Raw genomic sequence first — 19,428 nt, 5'->3', positions numbered from 1 at the left:
CTCCCCCTAAACGATGGTGACACACCTCTACTTTCACAAACTGACATAGTCGCTGCCCCCCTCCATGTCCCCCAACTGCATCAGACTGTCCAATCACTGACAGTCTGATGCCGCACTGTGTTCTATTGAAATCCCGATGTAGCACTGGCTGGATCCTGTTCTGTGGCATCCGGCAGAACAGGATCCGTGTGAACACAAAACCCTTCTTCTGGCCAAGCAGGTTCTGTTCGGCCGCTGTGTGTGGCCCTAGCCTAAGTGCTGTTGTATGTGACTCATATGGCAAATAGACTTGATAGGAAAGACAAGCAGCAAATTACTTGACTTTACAAATAAAACATTGGAGGATACTGAATGATAAATGTACAATTACATACATGGCAGCTGCAATCCTAGAAGCATCCTCATTCACGGAGTTCTGCCTGTCCTGCAGTATCACTTCTTGCAGCCACTCCGAGAGAACCTGCAAAGTACAGTAACAAAGCTTACACCAAGGGCCTTGGATGTATTCACATACTGTAGCATTGCACCCAAACAACAAGATATTGGTCTCCTTTGTTCTCAGGTTACAGTAATTCAGCAGACCCCAGCAATACACATGAAGAAGACTGTCCAGGGGGCCCTGTGCCAGTAGTATGCAAATACCATCGTATGAAGCAGTGTCAATGAATGGGGTCCAATTAATTAATTTATTAACAGTTTCTTACATAACGCAGCACTTTACAATTAGAAACAACAGTGATAAAACAAAACTGGGTAATAACAGTCATAGAGGTAGGAGCGCCCTGCTCGCAAGCTTACAATCTATAGGGAAAAAGGCATTGATACACAAGGATAGGTGCTATCTATTGCATAATGGACATATGGCCTACTCTCCCGGAAGTTGTGTGAGACTCATGATTTTTCAGGTAGCTTCCCGCACCCACTGAAGAGTAGACAAATCTCCTGCATCCCACTCACTTCCTAGTAAAGCGAGCAGGATGGGGAGAAAGTCACCAAAATTGCGGTGCCGGTCAGAGGGGGCTGGGCTAATGATGCAAATCACGGGTTGGGGGCAGGGCCTATTGGCGTATAAGTCCAGCTCCGCCCCCTGAAGCCTCCAGCAGCATCACCTCTTCAGGTTTCTCCCAGAGAGGAGGCAAAAATAAGATTTTACTTACCGGTAAATCTATTTCTCGTAGTCCGTAGAGGATGCTGGGACTCCGTAAGGACCATGGGGAATAGACGGGCTCCGCAGGAGATAGGGCACTTTAAGAAAGCTTTGGACTCTGGGTGTGCACTGGCTCCTCCCTCTATGCCCCTCCTCCAGACCTCAGTTAGGGAAACTGTGCCCAGAGGAGATGGACAGTACGAGGAAGGATTTTTGTAAATCTAAGGGCGAGATTCATACCAGCCACACCAATCACACCGTATAACTCGTGATAAACTTACCCAGTTAACAGTATGAACAACAACATAGCCACGGTTCCACCGAAAAACTATAACATAACCCTTATGTAAGCAATAACTATATACAAGTCTTGCAGAAAAAGTCCGCACTTGGGACGGGCGCCCAGCATCCTCTACGGACTACGAGAAATAGATTTACCGGTAAGTAAAATCTTATTTTCTCTAACGTCCTTGAGGATGCTGGGACTCCGTAAGGACCATGGGGATTATACCAAAGCTCCCAAACGGGCGGGAGAGTGCGGATGACTCTGCAGCACCGATTGAGCAAACAGGAGTTCCTCCTCAGCCAGGGTATCAAACTTATAGAACTTTGCAAAGGTGTTTGTCCCCAACCAAGTAGCTGCTCGGCACAACTGTAATGCCGAGACCCCTCGGGCAGCCGCCCAAGAAGAGCCCACTTTCCTAGTGGAGTGGGCCTTAACCGATTTCGGTAACGGCAATCCTGCCGTAGAATGCGCCTGCTGAATCGTGTTACAGATCCAGCGAGCAATAGTCTGCTTTGAAGCAGGAGCGCCAACCTTGTTGGCCGCATACAGAACGAACAAAGCTTCAGTCTTCCTGATTCTAGCCGTTCTGGTCACATAAATCTTCAAAGCCCTAACTACATCCAGGGACTCGGAATCCTCCAAGTCCCATGTAGCCACAGGCACGACAATAGGTTGGTTCACATGAAAAGATGAGACCACTTTTGGCAGAAAGTGAGGGCGAGTCCTCAACTCTGCCCTATCCACGTGAAAAACCAAGTATGGGCTTTTATGTGATAAAGCCGCCAATTTGGAAACACGTCTTGCCGAAGCTAACGCCAACAACATGACCACTGTCCACGTGAGGTATTTCAACTCCACAGTTTTGAGTGATTCAAACCAAGGTGACTTGAGGAAACGTAACACCACGTTAAGATCCCAAGGCGCCACCGGAGGCACAAAGGAAGGCTGAATATGCAGCACTCTCTTCACAAAGGTCTGTACTTCAGGAATAGAGGCCAATTCTCTTTGAAAGAAAATGGATAAGGCCGAAATCTGGACCTTTATGGACCCTCATTTTAGGCTCAAAGTCACTCCTGTTTGAAGGAAGTGAAGTAGACGGCCCAAATGGAACTCCTCCGTAGGAGCAGCTCTGGCCTCACACCAAGAAACATATTTCCGCCATATACGGTGATAATGTTTTAACGTCACGTCTTTCCTAGCCTTGATCAGGGTAGGAATGACTTCCTCCGGAATCCCTTTTTCCGCTAGGATCCGGCGTTCAACCGCCATGCCGTCAAACGCAGCCGCGGTAAGTCTTGGAACAGACAGGGCCCCTGCCGCAGCAGGTCCTGCCTTAGAGGAAGAGGCCACGGATCCCCTGCGAGCAACTCTTGCAGCTCCGGATACCAAGTCCTCCGTGGCCAATCCGGAACAATGTGTATTGCTCTGACCCTGCTTCTTCGTATTATTCTCAACACCTTGGGTATGAGAGGAAGAGGAGGAAACACATAGACCGATCTGAACACCCAAGGTGTCACCAGAGCGTCTACCGCTACCGCCTGAGGGTCCCTTGACCTGGCGCAATACCGCATTAGCTTTTTGTTGAGACGGGATGCCATCATGTCGATTTGAGGCAGTCCCCAACGATCCGTGATCTGTGCGAAGACTTCTTGATGAAGTCCCCACTCTCCCGGATGCAGGTCATGCCTGCTGAGGAAGTCCGCCTCCCAGTTGTCCACCCCCGGGATGAACACCGCTGACAGCGCGCTTACATGGCCTTCCGCCCAGCGTAGAATCCTGGTCGCTTCTGCCATGGCCATTCTGCTCCTTGTTCCGCCTTGGCGGTTTATATGAGCCACTGCCGTGACATTGTCTGACTGAATCAGAACCGGTTTTCTCCGAAGCAATTCCTCCGCTTGACGCAGGGCGTTGTATATGGCCCTCAACTCCAGGACGTTGATGTGGAGACAAGACTCTAGGCTTGACCAGAGACCTTGGAAATTTCTTCCCAGTGTCACTGCTCCCCAGCCTCGGAGGCTTGCTTCCGTGGTCACCAGGACCCAGTCCTGAATGCCGAACCTGCGACCTTCTAGTAGGTGAGCACTGTTCAGCCACCACCGGAGAGATACCCTGGTCCTGGGAGACAGGGTGATCCTTTGATGCATTTGTAAATGGGACCCGGACCACTTGTCCAAGAGGTCCCATTGAAAAGTCCTCGCAGGGAACCTGCCGAAAGGGATGGCCTCGTAGGAAGCCACCATCTTCCCCAGGACCCGCGTGCAATGATGCACTGAAACCTTTTTTGGTTTTAATAGGTTCCTGACCATGGCTATGAGTTCCTGAACCTTTTCGATCGGAAGAAAAACCTTTTTCTGGTCTGTGTCTAGAATCAGCCCCAAAAAGGTCAGACACGTTGTAGGGACTAGCTGGGACTTCGGTATATTGAGAATCCAGCCGTGTATCTGCAACGTCTTCATGGACAGAGACATGCTGTCCAGCAACCTCTCCCGAGATCTCGCCTTTATGAGGAGATCGTCCAAGTATGGGATAATTGTGACCCCCTGCCTGCACAGGAGCACCATCATTTCCGCCATTACCTTGGTGAAAATTTTCGGGGCCGTGGAAAGCTCAAACGGCAACGTCTGAAATTGGTAGCGACAGTCCTGCACTGCAAATCTCAGGAACGCCTGATGCGGGGGGAATATCGGAACATGAAGGTAAGCATCCTTTATGTCCAGGGACACCATCCAATCCCCCCCCTCCAGGCTGGCGATGACCGCCCTGAGTGATTCCATTTTGAACTTGAACGTCTTCAAGTACAGGTTCAGAGATTTCAGGTTTAAAATGGGTCTGACCGAACCGTCCGGTTTCGGGACCACAAACAGGGTTGAGTAATATCCCTCTCCTTGCTGGAGATGAGGAACTGTGACAATCACCTGTTGAATATACAATTTTTGGATTGCTGCCAACACTAGCTCCCTCTCTGATGGGGAAGCCGGCAGAGCCGATTTGAAAAATCGGCGAGGAGGCAAGTCTTCGAATTCCAGCCTGTATCCCTGAGAAACAATCTCTAATGCCCAGGGATCCACCTGCGAGTGAACCCAGACGTGGCTGAAAAATCGAAGACGAGCCCCCACCAGATCTGCCTCCCCTCGGAAAGCCCCAGCGTCATGCGGTGGACTTTGCAGACGCAGGGGAGGACTTCTGCTCTTGGGAACTAGCTGTGTGCAGCTTTTTTCCCCTGCCTTTCCCTCTGGCAACAAAGGATGATCCACGTACCTTCTTGTTTTTATTGGAACGAAAGGACTGCATTTGATAATGAGGTGCCTTTTTCGTATGCTGCGGGGGGACATAAGGTAAGAATTTTGACTTACCAGCCGTAGCCGTAGAGACAAGATCCGAGAGGTCGTCTCCAAACAACTCCACCCCTTTGTAAGGCAAGGACTCCATATGCCGCTTTGAATCGGCATCTCCCGTCCACTATCGGGTCCACAAGAGCCGCCTAGCGGAAATAGACATAGCATTTATTCTGGAGCTTAATAAACAAATGTCTCTCTGAGCATCCCTCATATACAAGGCAGCATCTCTGATATGCTCTATGGTCATTTGAATGGCGTCCCTACCTAAGGTGTCAATTTCCGTAGATAAGGAATCTGCCCATGCCACAACAGCACTACAAACCCAGGCCGACGCCATAGCCGGTCGAGCAATAGTACCGGAATGATTGTAAATGTGCTTTAAGGTAATTTCCTGCCTGCGATCAGCAGGTTCCTTGAGGGAAGCCGTATCCTGAGAAGGCAGTGCCACCTTTTTGGACAAACGTGTCAGCGCCTTGTCAACTTTTGGCGAAGATTCCCAGCGTATCCTATCAGTTTGTGGAAAAGGATACGCCATGAGAATCCTTTTGGGAACTTGTGGTCTCCTATCCGGAGATTCCCAAGCCTTTTCGCACAAGTCACTTAATTCAAATGAGGATGGAAAAGTGACTTCAGGCTTTTTCCCTTTATACATGTGTACCCTCGTGTCAGGGACAGGGGATTCCTCAGTAATATGCAAAACCTCTTGAATGGCAATAATCATGTACCGTATACCCTTAGCCACCTTTGGCTGTAATTATGCATCTTCATAGTCGACACTAGAGTCAGTATCTGTGTCGGTATCTGTGTCATCAATCAGGGATATGGGGGGTCATTCCGAGTTGTTCGTTCGCAAGGCGATTTTAGCAGAGTTGCTCACGCTAAGCCGCCGCCTACTGGGAGTGAATCTTAGCATCTTAAAATTGCGAACGATGTATTCGCAATATTGCGATTACACACCTCGTAGCAGTTTCTGAGTAGCTTCAGACTTACTCGGCATCTGCGATCAGTTCAGTGCTTGTCGTTCCTGGTTTGACGTCACAAACACACCCAGCGTTCGCCCAGACACTCCTCCGTTTCTCCAGCCACTCCTGCGTTTTTTCCGGAAACGGTAGCGTTTTTTCCCACACGCCCATAAAACGGCCTGTTTCCGCCCAGTAACACCCATTTCCTGTCAATCACATTACGATCGCCAGAACGATGAAAAAGCCGTGAGTAAAATTACTAAGTGCATAGCAAATTTACTTGGCGCAGTCGCAATGCGGACATTGCGCATGCGCATTAAGCCAAAAATCGCTGCGATGCGAAGATTTTTACCAAGCGAACAACTCGAAATGAGGGCCATGGTGCGCTTCTGAGACCCCGAAGGACCTGGCGCCCCAGGGACAGGCATAGACTGGCTACCTGACTGATCCCTAGCTTCTGCCTTGTCTAATCTTTTATGCAATAGATTGACATTTGCATTCAAGACATTCAGCATATCCACCCATTCCGGTGTCGGCATTGCCGACGGCGACCTGACATTCAAGCACTCCCCCTCCACATTAAGCGAGCCTTCCTCGTCAAACATGTCGACACACGCGTACCGACACACTTCACACACACACAGGGAACCCCTTTCCTGAAGACAGTATCCCTGTCAAGGCCCTTTGGAGAGACAGAGAGAGAGTATGCCAGCACACACCCCAGCGCAATAACCCTGGAGACCTACACAAAATGTTTTTCCCCAGCAGCGCTGTATAATATGTAAACCGCCAATTATGTGCCCCCCCCCCCTCTCTTTTAAGCACCCTTTCACCGTGTGAGCAGGGGAGAGTCCGGGGAGCTTCCTCTCAGCAGTGCTGTGGAGAGAAAATGGCGCTGGTGAGTGCTGAGGGAGAAGCCCCGCCCCCTCGGCGGCGGGCTTCTTTCCCGCTCAAACTTAGTAAAATATGGCGGGGGCTCTTTTATGTACATTTACAGAACCCACCTGTACATGTATGTAGTCTTTTTGCCATGCAGAGGTTTATATTGCTGCCCAGGGCGCCCCCCCTCCCCCCCTGCGCCCTGCACCCTTAGCGTGACCGGAGTATGTGAGGTGTATGGGAGCAATGACGCACAGCTGCAGTGCTGTGCGTTACCTCAGTGAAGCTGAAGGCTTCTGCTGCCTGACGACTTCTGTCTTCTGTACATCTAGCTCTGTGAGGAGAACGGCGGCGCGGCTCCGGGGGTGGACGGCGACGCCCAGTAAGAACCTGCGTTCACCCCCTCTGGAGCTAATGGTGTCCAGTAGCCGAGGAAGCAGAGCCTATCTTTGACCAGAAGGTCTGCTCCTCTCTCCTCAGTCCCTCGATGCAGGGAGCCTGTTGCCAGCAGTGCTCCCTGTGAAAAAGTAGTAAAAGGTAGAAAAAAAAATCCAAACAAAAATGCTTCTAGGCAGAGAACTCTGGAGAGCTCTCTGCAGTGCACCCATCTTGCTCTGGGCACAGTGTAAAACTGAGGTCTGGAGGAGGGGCATAGAGGGAGGAGCCAGTGCACACCCAGAGTCCAAAGCTTTCTTAAAGTGCCCTATCTCCTGCGGAGCCTGTATATTCCCCATGGTCCTTACGGAGTCCCAGCATCCTCAAGGACGTTAGAGAAAAAATGTATGCAAGTGTGATAATGACCTAATGAACGTGGTAGGCTTTATTCCAACCATGCTTTCATGTATGTTTGTTTTTTTCAGTCAAACTGTTTTTATTGAGTGAAAAAAGTTATAGAAACATGAGAGCATACAGAAAACATAAAGGATACCAGGACTTGTAACAGTACAATACAGTACATCCAAAAGTGTACAAATAATGAAGAATGTATCAAATAACAAATGTAGATATAACACAAATCGCATAGATTTAATGGAAATGGTAAGAAAAAAAGAAAAACACACACACATATACTGTAAAAAGAACACAAAAGAAATGGGAGCTGAGAAGGGTAAGATGAGGGGAAGTGGTTAAAATACTGCTAGTCGGGATCCTGGCGGTCACAATGCCGACGCCAGAATCCCAACTAGCGGTGAAATGCCTCATGGCGACACAGGCTATTCTCCCTATGTGGGTGTCCACGACACCCACAGAGGGAGAATAGAACCTGTGGCGAGTGCAGCAAGCCCTCAAGGGGCTTACTAGTGCTCGCCCCACTGCCGGCATTACGGTGGACGGAATCCCGCTGTCGGGATCATGACAGCCGAGAACCCGTCTGCTGGCATTTCATACTGATCCCGAATCAAGAGCCAATGCAATAAACTCCTGTATGCCATAACTGGTGAGCTGATCTACCAGACTGTATACAATTGTTCATGTAACTGCACACAAATGCAGAGCCACACAGATACGCATCGCTGCCTGTCAAAGCCAAATTCATTGTGAGTCTCTAAGGGCTGGTGTAAATATGCGCTGATGGGGAAAGTCGCCATTACTGACAGCCTCTGATTGGTGCTTTCTTTATTGCTATAAATGATAGGATTTTCTGAGCGTATCACAGCAAGATATTGTATATGCTTTTTATATACGGGAGGGAGAGGACGATAATGCCTCCTGTATTCAATTCTATTTACTGTACCTGTATACAAACAGAAAAGCACAATTTATAAAACCAATGGTCTAAAAACAAACGGGTGTGAGCGTTATCTTTTTTTTTTAGTGAGCACATATGACGTCAGTGGATTTTGGTGTACATACATTCCAGCACAACATCAGGTCCTGTATCCGATGCCACTTGCTTGTACATAACAAACCTTGGAAGTCACAGATGGGCAGCTTTCAAGAACTATCCCTGCATGTGCTCTTCTCTGCTCAGCCCACTGGCGTATCTATAATGGGTCCAGAGGGGGCCTACACCGCACACACTGCACTCATTTCTTCTATACTCACCTTTCCGGCGTCCATCGGTGACTGTGTGTGGGTGCCTTCCTCTCCCGTAGCCTTCACCGCTGCTGCTGGCGCACTGGGCACTAGAGACTCTGGCACAGTGCCAGAGTCTACAGCGCATGCGCAGGGCTCCGGAAAAATGGTGCAGCTGCCATATTTTCAGAGTCCTGCGCATGCGCTGTAGACTTTAGATGTCAACATTGTGAACCTGTTGACAGTTTGATGATGTTGACCTGGTGCCTGTCAACAGTTTGAACCATGTTGACATTCTAATGTTATCCTTTCTACGGTAAAGAAGTTGAAAGTCATCTCATTGTTTTGACCTATCAATGACTGTATGACAATTAAGTAAAAGTGTACAAATAAATTTACATTTATAAAAAAATAAAAGTGGAAAATTGTGAAAATAACTGTGCAAAAGTGTAAATGACACATCAAACTCCACTCTTCACAACTGACACTTTTGAGTTTGAGCTTTGGAAGATCAGGGGAAAGAGAAAGATGTCCAGATGTCAATTGTACCAATCCTCCCACCTCCACCACCACCACCACCACCACTTCCCTGTGTTGTAATGTCTGTGATTGCGCCATGGAGGATGGGACATGGTTTACAGCAAATTACATAATCAAACCATGTCAACATTCTCATGTCGGCATTCTGTAGGTCAACTTTATGCATGCATACCTTTATTTCTAGCCTCGTGCTATACATCCTCACCCACACAGGCAGCTGCACTGCATAGAACTCCCATCGGTGGTAGATTCTGGAACGTCAGGCTGCTTTAGTTAGAAAAACTTTCTTGAGTCTTGCAGTTTCTACCCTCTGCAGAGCCTGTCCTCTTTCTGAAAACTTTCTTGGGTCCCTTTATCTTAATCCATTTATTTTACTTCCCCTCACATCACAAGTTGACAGAGGAGAGAATTATGCCAGGAGCATTTAAATCTGGCAGCGAGAACCCAACACAGGCTCTCAAAGAGACTGAACACTTTCCTAATTACAAACGACTTGGGGTTCAGAGACGGAAGGGGAACAATGACAATCTAACTGCATCTGTAATTGTCAATAGATCACACATTGCAGGTCTGGGATTAAGCTCAGGTACAGTTGGCTCAACAAAATAGATATAAATTAGTTGGAGTTTATTTTTGCTCTTTGTAAATGTACAATGAGAAATATGTGTTATTTCTCTGTACACTTCTGCTTGGCATGATGAATAGACTTCAGTCACACACTGCTTTGAGTGCCATGCAATCACTGGAAATGACAGGATACTCTTATTATAGTACCTATCAACAACTTCTAAACACATCAACTATCAGATATGGGAGTAACCTTAACTTTAAAAAACATTTATTCTTCTTTCTTGTTTTAACGTGAATGGGTGAGGTGTCATAAAATACGACCGTAGCATACTCACAGAAGACAGTGCAACTTTGTAAAGAATGACATAATTTAAAGAGCATTATTGAATGTCTTTCAGCCATTTGATCTTGGATGTCATCTCCCCACCACAAAGTAATGGTGCCCATACACTTGTGCGATTATCGGTACTAGCCTTCGATTTCAACCACATCTGTGAGAGAAATCGAAGGATTGTATGCACATTTAGTACCTTTCGATGCGATGCGCGGGCACGCCGGTCGAATATCGCGTCTCAAGATATGTGCTGCACATAATATTTATCGCATCGCAGTGCGATCGCATGTGTTACTAGAAACACATGCTATATATCGCACTGCGATGTGCGATGGGCACCCGCCAGGAGCGGCCAGAGGTCGCTCCCACTCGGCGGTGACGTGCCCATCACGTGATTACCATGTGCTCTATCGCATGATCGCATTGGTAATCACTTTGGCAGTTTAGGTGCAATTTTATCGCACCTGAACTGCCGGTGCGATGCCCCGCGATGTCGCGTTGCGGGGCATCGCACAAGTGTATGGGCACCATTAGTCTTTCCAAAATAGACTTGGCTCTAAACTGTTCTTTGTTCCTCACATTCAGTCTGTTCCCAAATCAAGTTACATACTGTACATCTAACAACATGTCCAAAATCAGGGGTGTAGCAAGGGTGGCTCCAGTGGAACATGAGCTCCGGGACCCAAAAAGCTAGAGGTCGCGTCACCACCCTCCCTCCTCATGCTGCACTGTGGACTGCTGTATAGGCAGATGCAGAGTAGGAGAAGAGAGGGTGCACACGGACTCAGAAAATACAGTAGGTAGGGAACAGGGCAGGACAGAGGCAACACAGCAGGAGGCATTGACTGCCGGCACATGCCGGAGCTGTGGCCACCCTCTTTAGATGTCTCACTGTCTGCTTGTAGCTGTGCACCAGGGTTACTTTTGTCCTGTAGCACCATTCTCTGCTCCTGTTGCTGTAGTGCCTTTCTCTGTCTTGCCCAGGTGTTACAGCACCTCTCTCTGCCCCAGCTTCTGCATCATCGTTCTCTTTTGTGGAAGCTGCAGCACGTCTCTGTTTCAGATGCTACAGCACCTCTTTCTGCCCCAACTGCTGCAGCACCACTCTCTTTCCCGAGTATAAGCGGCTATACTGTGGTGTAATGTGTACAAGGGGCTCAACTGTGTGGTGTAACGTGTATAAGGGGTTATACTCTGTGGTATATTGTGAATAAGATGCTCTACTATGTAGCATAACGTATATAAGGGGTACTACTGTGTGGTGTAATATGAATAATGGACACTACTGTGCTGTGTAACGTGAATTGGTAATATTCTGTGGCCACACCCCATCCCCATGAAGCCACACTCCTATATTTTTGATGCACCCTGAGTTTCACAAGGCCTAGAACTGTTCGTATCACCAATTTAGGATTTTTAAACATGTTTTCTTTTCAAACGTAACATGTTGGCTAGGCTCTTAATTCAGTACAGAGGAGGTGGGTGCTAAAACATACCCTTGCTCCTCTGTCCAGAATATACCCATATCTTACACAAGACTCAAATTTATGCACTCATCATATACAGATTGATTATTGCAATAGTATTCTTTCTGTTCTTCCCCTATACAAACTTTCCCCATTACAACACATTTTGAAAGCAGCTGCAGATCTTTCACGCTAAACGCTCTGCTACTCTGCTCTGTCAGTCTTTCATTGGTTACCTGTATTCTACCGTATTCAATATAAAAAACTTTCTCATACGTCCTAGAGGATGCTGGGGTCCATTTCATGACCATGGGGTATAGACGGTTTCGCAGGAGCCATGGGCACTTTAAGACTTTTCAAGGGTGTGAACTCTATGCCCCTCCTCCAGACCCCAGTTTTAGAAATGTGCCCAGGCAGACTGGATGCGCTCCAGAGGAGCTCTACTGAGTTTCTCTGAAAAGACTTATGTTAGGTTTTTTATTTTCAGGGAGAACTGCTGGTAGCATCTCCCTGCTTCGTGGGACTGAACCAACTTCCTAAAGAGTTTCATGGCTCTGCTTCTGGCTGAGAGGACACCATTAGCTCCTGAAGGGAACTAAACGCTAGCCGTGCCTAGATGCTCACTCCCACAGCACGCCGTCACCCACCTCACAGAGCCAGAAGTCAGAAGACAGGTGAGTGTTAAAAGACAGATCTTCAATCAAGAAAGTGACAGCTAAAAGCAGAGCCGGCCCTAGGCATAGGCAAACTAGGCAAATGCCTAGGGGCACAAGCAGCTTCTGCTGATTAAAATGATATGCAGCATGCCTATATTCTGTGTGTGACTGCGGCTGTATCTGCATGCGAAATGCTACGTTGCAGTGTATTCCTGGAAATCACTGTAACTTAGCAATTCGTATGCAGACACAGTACAGTCAGACACAGAATATAGGCATGCCATATATCATTTTAATCAGCAGAGGCTGCTTGTGCATCCTAGCAGCACAGTAATGCAAATAAGATGCATTTTTTGCAAAAATGGCGCCCAACTTTTTGGCAAAAAAAGGGGTTCAAGGTCAGAGGTGGAACTAGCGGCGGTGCTAGGGAGCACCAGCCAAAAACTTGTCTAGGGCATCATATAGGATAGGGTCGGCTCTGGCTAAAGGTACCGTGCCATGTTACCCACACATACACAGGCACTGCAGGGTGCAGGGAGCGGGGGGGGGGAGGGGGGCGCCCTGGGCAGCATGAAACCTATGGAAACTGGCATAAATAAGGGGCATAAGTTGCTGAGGCACAGTCCTACCCCCGCCAGTATAAAAAATTACCTCATAAAAGCTGAGGAGAAACACGCCATTGAAGAGTGGAGCTTCCTCCTCAGTCAGCCAGCACACTGCTCAGCGCCATTTTCTCTCTCTCCTCAGGCTGCAGAGACAACGCTGGTCCTCCTCCACTACTGAACAAGTATCAGAGTGCAAAACGGGGGGCCACAGTGAATTTGGTGCTATATAATTGTGTGATTAGCATTATAAAAGCGCTGCATGTCAGTGGGCATTTTGTGTTCACAGACATTGTGTTACTGGTGCTGGGTTGCGAACTGGCAAATCCTATCTGTGTCCCTCTGACAGATTTTACTGTGGGTCTGTCCCCTATAAGTCCCAGAGTGTCTGTGGTGTGGTTGTGCACGTGTGTGACATGTCTGTGGCAGGGAATCTCTTCCTCTGTGGAAGACATGTTAGAGACACAGAGGTTTAATATGACACCAAGAGCCTGACTGGGTGAAAGGTTACATGATAGTGTGAATCACTACTGAATCTCATACAGAAAACTGAATATAATGTGTTGACGATGTGATTTTTAATAGTTCTGCCTTTCATCCACAGGGACCCCTCTGGGTCACATACAAATTTGCACAAGTAGTACAAACTGGTACCGACACGGACTCTGTTTCCTGTGTCGACACTAGTGATTCCAGGGGAATAGGTCCTAAGTTAAAAAAAAAAAGCATTCAAAACATGTTTTAGCTATAAAGGTGGTGTTGGAAGTTACGAAGCTCCTCTTTTACCACAAGAAGGTTTACTTTAGTAAAGAAGTAATGTAATTTTCCCTCCACCTCAGGAGTTGAACAGTCTCTTGGAGGGAGTCTAATTTAACCTGAAAATAAATTTCAGATTTAGGTGGGAGTCACCCCGCATTTTAGACAGGGCCCTGTCATAAAAGAGAAAAGGTGTTTCTCCCTGCGCCTGGAATGGCTTCACTTAAAGAGCCGACAGGCGTAAGTGAGTGAGGTGATCTATTGATGTGGCCAATGGGACACTACTCAGGCCTACCACTGTCTGTGCGTGGGTGAGTAGTGCTATTGAGAAGTGGTCAGAAAACTTGTCATTAGACATTGACACAATAGATGGAGAGGAGATACTCCTAACATTAGGTCATATCAAAGACGCTGCTGCGTACGTACTAGAAACCATGAAATATATTGGTCTCTTGGGACCAAGAACCACTACCATGGCAGTATCGGCTCGGAGGGCGTTGCGGGTTCGCCAGTGGAATGCTGATGCAGATTCCAAAAGAAATATGGAGGCTCTCCCGTATAAAGGTGAGGCCTTCTTTGGTGATGGGCTGGATGCGTTAGTCTCGGCGGCTACCGCAGGTAAGTCGACATTCTTGCCTTATGCTCCTACACCGGCGAAAAAGACACATCACTCTCACATGCAGTCCTTTCCGCCAACAAATACAAAAAGGCCAAAGGTTCCCCCTTTTTTGCAGGTAGGGGAATGGGAAAAGGAAAGAAATCTGCAGCGTCTCCCGGATCGCAGGAGCAGAAGTCCACCCCTGCTTCTGCCAAATCTGCAGCATGACGCTGGGGCTCCCTTGCGGGAGTCCGCTCGGGTGGGAGAACGTCTGAAACTTTTCAGTCAAATCTGGATTCAATCTGGCCTGGACCCATGGGTCTTACAAATAGTGTCCCATGGGTACAAACTAGAGTTTCAAGACATCCCCCCATGCCGAGTTTTCAAATTGACCTTGCCAGCTTCTCTTCCAGAAAGAGAGGCAGTAACAACGGCAATTCAAAAATTATGTCAGGATCAGGTCATTGTCCTGGTACCCTTGTCACAGCAAGGAGAAGGTTTTTATTCAAGCCTCTTCGTAGTTCCGAAGTTGGATGCCTCGGTCAGACCGATTTTAAACCTGAAAAATCTGAATCTCTACCTGAAAAGGTTCAAGTTCAAGATGGAATCCCTGAGGGTAGTGATTTCCAGTCTGGAGGAGGGGGACTTCATGGTGTCAGTAGACATAAAGGATGCTTACTTGCATGTTCCCATTTATCCTCCTCACCAAGCTTATCTGAGATTCGCAGTACAGGATTGCCGTTACCAGTTCCAGACGTTGCCGTTCGGACTCTCCACGGCACCGAGGGAATTCACCAAGGTGATGGCGGAGATGATGGTCCTCCTTCGTCAAAAAGGAGTCAATATAATTCTTATCTGGACGATCTCCTGATAAAAGCGAGATCCAGGGAACAGTTGGTGCAGAACATCGCACTCTCCCTGTCAATACTCCAACAACACGGTTGGATCATGAATTTTCCAAAGTCGCAGTTGGAACCGACGACAAGATTGTCCTTTTTAGGGATGATTCTGGACACAGAAGTACGGAGAGTATTTCTTCCAGTGGAAAAGGCTCTGGAAATCCAGAAATTGGTCAAACAAATATTGAAACCAACAAGCGTGTCGATCCATCAATGCATTCGGTTGTTGGGGAAAAATGGTAGCGGCCTACGAGGCCATACAGTTTGGCCGATGTCATGCCAGAGTATTCCAGAGGGACCTGTTGGACAAGTAGTCCGCATCCCACCTACACATGCACCGGAATAATCCTGACCCCCAAAGCCAGGATTTCGCTCCTGTGGTGGCTACACAGTTCTCACCTACTAGAGGGACGCAGGTTTGGGATTAACGACTGGATCCTAATAACCACGGATGCAAGTCTCCGAGGCTGAGGAGCTGTCACACAGGGGGAAAGCTTCCAAGGAAAACGGTCAAGTCAGGAAGCCTGCCTTCACATAAACGTTCTGGAATTGAGAGCCATTTACAACGGCCTTCTACAAGCGGTACATCATCTTCAAGATCATCCCGTGCAGATCCAGTCGGACAATATAACAGCAGTCGCGTACATAAACAGGCAAGGCGGAACGAAAAGCAGAGCGGCAATGGCAGAAGTGACAAGGATTCTCCTCTGGGCAGAAAGACATGTTAGAGCTCTGTCAGCAATTTTCATTCTGGGAGTGGACAAACTGGGAAGCAGACTTCCTCAGCAGACACGATCTCCATCCAGGAGAGTGGGGCCTCCACCAAGAAGTCTTCGCAGAGGTGACAAGTCTTTGGGGAGTTCCTCAAGTAGACATGATGGCATCTCGTCTAAACAAGAAGCTTCAGAGATATTGTTCCAGGTCGAGAGACCCTCAAGCAATAGCAGTGGATGCACTGGTGACCCAGTGGGTGTTTCGGTCGGTATGTGTTTTCCCTTCACTTCCACTGATTCCAAAAGTTCTCAAAATAATAAGAAGAACAAGAGTTCGAGCAATCTTCATTGCCCCAGACTGGCCAAGAAGGGCTTGGTATACAGATCTTCAGGAGTTGCTCATAGAAGATCCTCGGCCTATTCCTCCTCGAGAGGACCTACTACAGCAGGGGCCGTGTGTGTATCAAGACTTACCGCGGCTACGTTTGACGGCATGGCTGTTGAGCACCGGATACTAGCCCGAAAGGGTATTCCCAAGGAAGTCATCCCCACTCTTATTCAGGCCAGGAAAGGAGTAACGTCTAAACATTACCACCATATATGGAGAAAATATGTGTCTTGGTGTGAATCCAAGAAGGCTCCTATGGAAGAGTTTGAGTTGGGACGTTTTCTCCATTTTCTGCAGGCTGGTGTGGATGCGGGCCTTAGATTGGGGTCAATCAAGGTCCAGATTTCGGCCTTATCAGTTTTCTTTCAAAAACAATTGGCCTCCTTTCCAGAAGTTCAGACGTTCGTGAAAGGGGATCTGCACATCCAGCCTCTATTTGTGCCTCTAGTGGCACCATGGGACCTTAATGTGGTGTTGCAGATCCTTTAATCAGATTGGTTTGAACCTCTGCAGGAGATAGAATTGAAGTTTCTCACTTGGAAAGTGATGATGCTCTTGGCCTTGGCATACGCAAGGCGGGTGTCTGAGTTGGGGGCCTTGTCTCACAAGAGCCCTTACCTGATCTTCCATGAAGATAGGGCAGAGTTAAGAACTAGTCAACAATTTCTTCCAAAGGTGGTTTCGTCCTTCCACATAAACCAACCTATTGTGGTGCCAGTAGCTACTGACACTTTCACTGAGTCACAGTCTCTAGATGTGGTTAGAGCTTTGAAGATTTATGTCGCAAGAACAGCTTGGTTTGTCTGTTTGTCTTGTATGCTCCCAGCAAGATTGGGTGTCCTGCTTCTAAGCAGACTATTGCGCGCTGGATCAGAGGAACGATTCAGCATGCTCATTCTACGGCCGGATTGCCATTACCTATGTCGGTGAAGGCCCATTCTACTAGGAAGGTGAGTTCGTTCTGGGCGGCTGCCTGGGGAGTCTCGGCATTGCAACTTTGCCGAGCAGCTACTTGGTCAGGGTCAAACACTTTTGCTAAATTTTATAAGTTTGACACTTTGGCCGATGAGGACCTCAAGTTTCGTCAATCGGTGCTGCAGGGTCATCCGCACTCTCCCGCCCGTACTGGAGCTTTGGTATAAACCCCATGGTCATGAAATGGACCCCAGCATCCTCTAGGATGTATGAGAAAACAGGATTTTAATACCTACCGGTAAATCCTTTTCTCCTAGTCCATAGAGGATGCTGGGCGCCCGACCCAGTGCGTACTTTACCTGCAGTTTGGTTCAGTTAGTTACACAAGTGTATTACATTTGTTTTCAGCATGTTGCTATAAATGGTTCATGCCTGTTGGCGTGTGTTATGTTGAATGCCATGTTGTGCGGCATGGTTGAGGTGTGAGCTGGTATGAATCTCCCCATTAGTATAAAAGTAAATCCTTTCCTCTAAATGTTTGTCTCCCTGGGCACAGTTCCTATAACTGGGGTCTGGAGGAGGGGCATAGAGGGAGGAGCCAGTTCACACCCTTGAAAAGTCTTAAAGTGCCCATGGCTCCTGCGGAACCATCTATACCCCATGGTCATGAAATGGACCCCAGCATCCTCTATGGACTAGGAGAAAAGGATTTACTGGTAGGTATTAAAATCCTGTTTTTACTGACACACAAGGCTATTAACCAAACTACACCAACATACAGTCCTTCGCTATCTCAAAATATCTCCCAACATTTACCTGCTCCCAGCCATGCTTATAGGATTTTTTTGGGCATGCACCTACTCTGTGCCCTGCCATGCACAATAAGACTTTCCTCTAGTCTCCCAGTCGTTTCTGAAAACTCACCTCTTCAGACAGCTAATCATATTCCACAACCACCAACGTAAGCTCCATAAGTTATCCTACCCTATTACATCCCCTCTATACAGTCCACAGATAACTTTACATATCTTCTCTTCACTTTCACATCCACCTGACCCTAGGCCAAAATGTCTTGGATCTTACAGTCCACCAAGAGCCTCTGCTATATGGCTGGGCATATTGCAATAGATAGCACCTATCCTTGTGTATCAATGCCTATTCCCCATAGAGTGTAAGCTTGTGAGCAGGTCCCTCTTACGTCTGTTAAAACACATAAGTAAGAAACCTGCGGCATATACTGTATACCTGTCTTCCACCACTATTCCAGTGATCTTGTCAAAATAGATAGATAGATAGATAGATAGATAGATAGATAGATAGATAGATAGATAGATAGATAGATAGATAGATAGATAGATATGCGCTACATAAATAACTGGTAATAAATAAATAAATAAAATAAATAGATGATTACACAGATAGAAATATTTGCAGATGGTCTGTCCCTTTGCACAGTAGAGGCCTGGGCGCGTGCCCCAATACCTTCCACTGTGAGGGAAATGGGACAGAGGATGGGGCGCCGGGAAAGAAATAAGTATGTGACAAAGGGGACGGGCTTGGCGGCCCGACAGGGGTGGTCGGGATGGAGCAGGAATTAGTACAGAACAGAGGGGGCAGTGCCGGACAGAGTGGAGGGCGGGATGGGTTGGAGTGGGGGAAGGAGACTGAAGTGACATGGCAGGGTTCAATAAGATAGATAGATAGATAGATAGATAGATAGATAGATAGATAGATAGATAGATAGATAGATAGATAGATAGATAGATAGATAGATAGATAGATAGATAATGGATTAATAATTCTCTGTAGCGCTGTGTAACGTGTAGGCATTATATCACCCTGGTTGTTCTCCAGGCGTTGTGAAAGTACAAATTCAAGCTTACCCTGCCAGGTATTAGCCTGCAGGGCATGCTGGGACTTGTAGTATCACAACACCCGGAGAATCACAGGTTGTGCAGGCCTGCGCTGTATAGATGTTGATGATAATAAATAATACGCTTTGTGATCCATTACACATAAATAACTGACATGGATAAAAGTTATCTTGTATAAAAAGCTTCTCACATACCTTTACTTTATTTGTTACATATGGATAGTTTAAGACATCTCTGGCACCTGGTCGGAGATCTGGGTCTTTCATCAGCATTCTGCAAATACAATAGGAAATATAACTAAGGACCCTGCACAATTGCCATTCACTACAGATATAAGAGCTCCTGAGACAGGCTATTAATATGCTTACTGAAAAAAAGACCTTACGGTGGCTGCATGTAGTCTACTGACCTGTGGGCAAGCACTGACGCTATGGGCTGCCATAGTTTGCCTTAGAATGGATGTAACAGCCAGTGGAATACCTGCGATGT

At 47.4% G+C, this 19,428-nt stretch overlaps 1 protein-coding gene across 6 annotated transcripts in view; it reads right to left on the bottom strand.

The window, feature by feature from the left end:
* The window catches only part of LOC134969512 (serine/threonine-protein kinase Nek11-like), an 840,206-nt gene that overhangs the window by 292,788 nt on the left and 527,990 nt on the right, over window positions 1-19,428 (bottom strand). For all 6 annotated transcript variants that reach the window (XM_063945508.1, XM_063945509.1, XM_063945511.1 and 3 more), the window contains 2 exons: window positions 19,134-19,212; window positions 375-460 (listed from right to left, as the gene is read on the bottom strand). In XM_063945508.1, coding sequence (XP_063801578.1) covers window positions 375-460; window positions 19,134-19,212 — 165 coding nt within the window. The remainder of the gene's footprint in view (window positions 1-374; window positions 461-19,133; window positions 19,213-19,428) is intronic.

This window comes from Pseudophryne corroboree, chromosome 11 (assembly GCF_028390025.1).
Source record: "Pseudophryne corroboree isolate aPseCor3 chromosome 11, aPseCor3.hap2, whole genome shotgun sequence".
In the NCBI taxonomy this organism is placed as follows: domain Eukaryota; kingdom Metazoa; phylum Chordata; class Amphibia; order Anura; family Myobatrachidae; genus Pseudophryne; species Pseudophryne corroboree.
The sequence above is the reverse complement of the archived record's forward strand: the minus strand, read 5'-3'. Positions and strand labels throughout refer to the sequence as shown.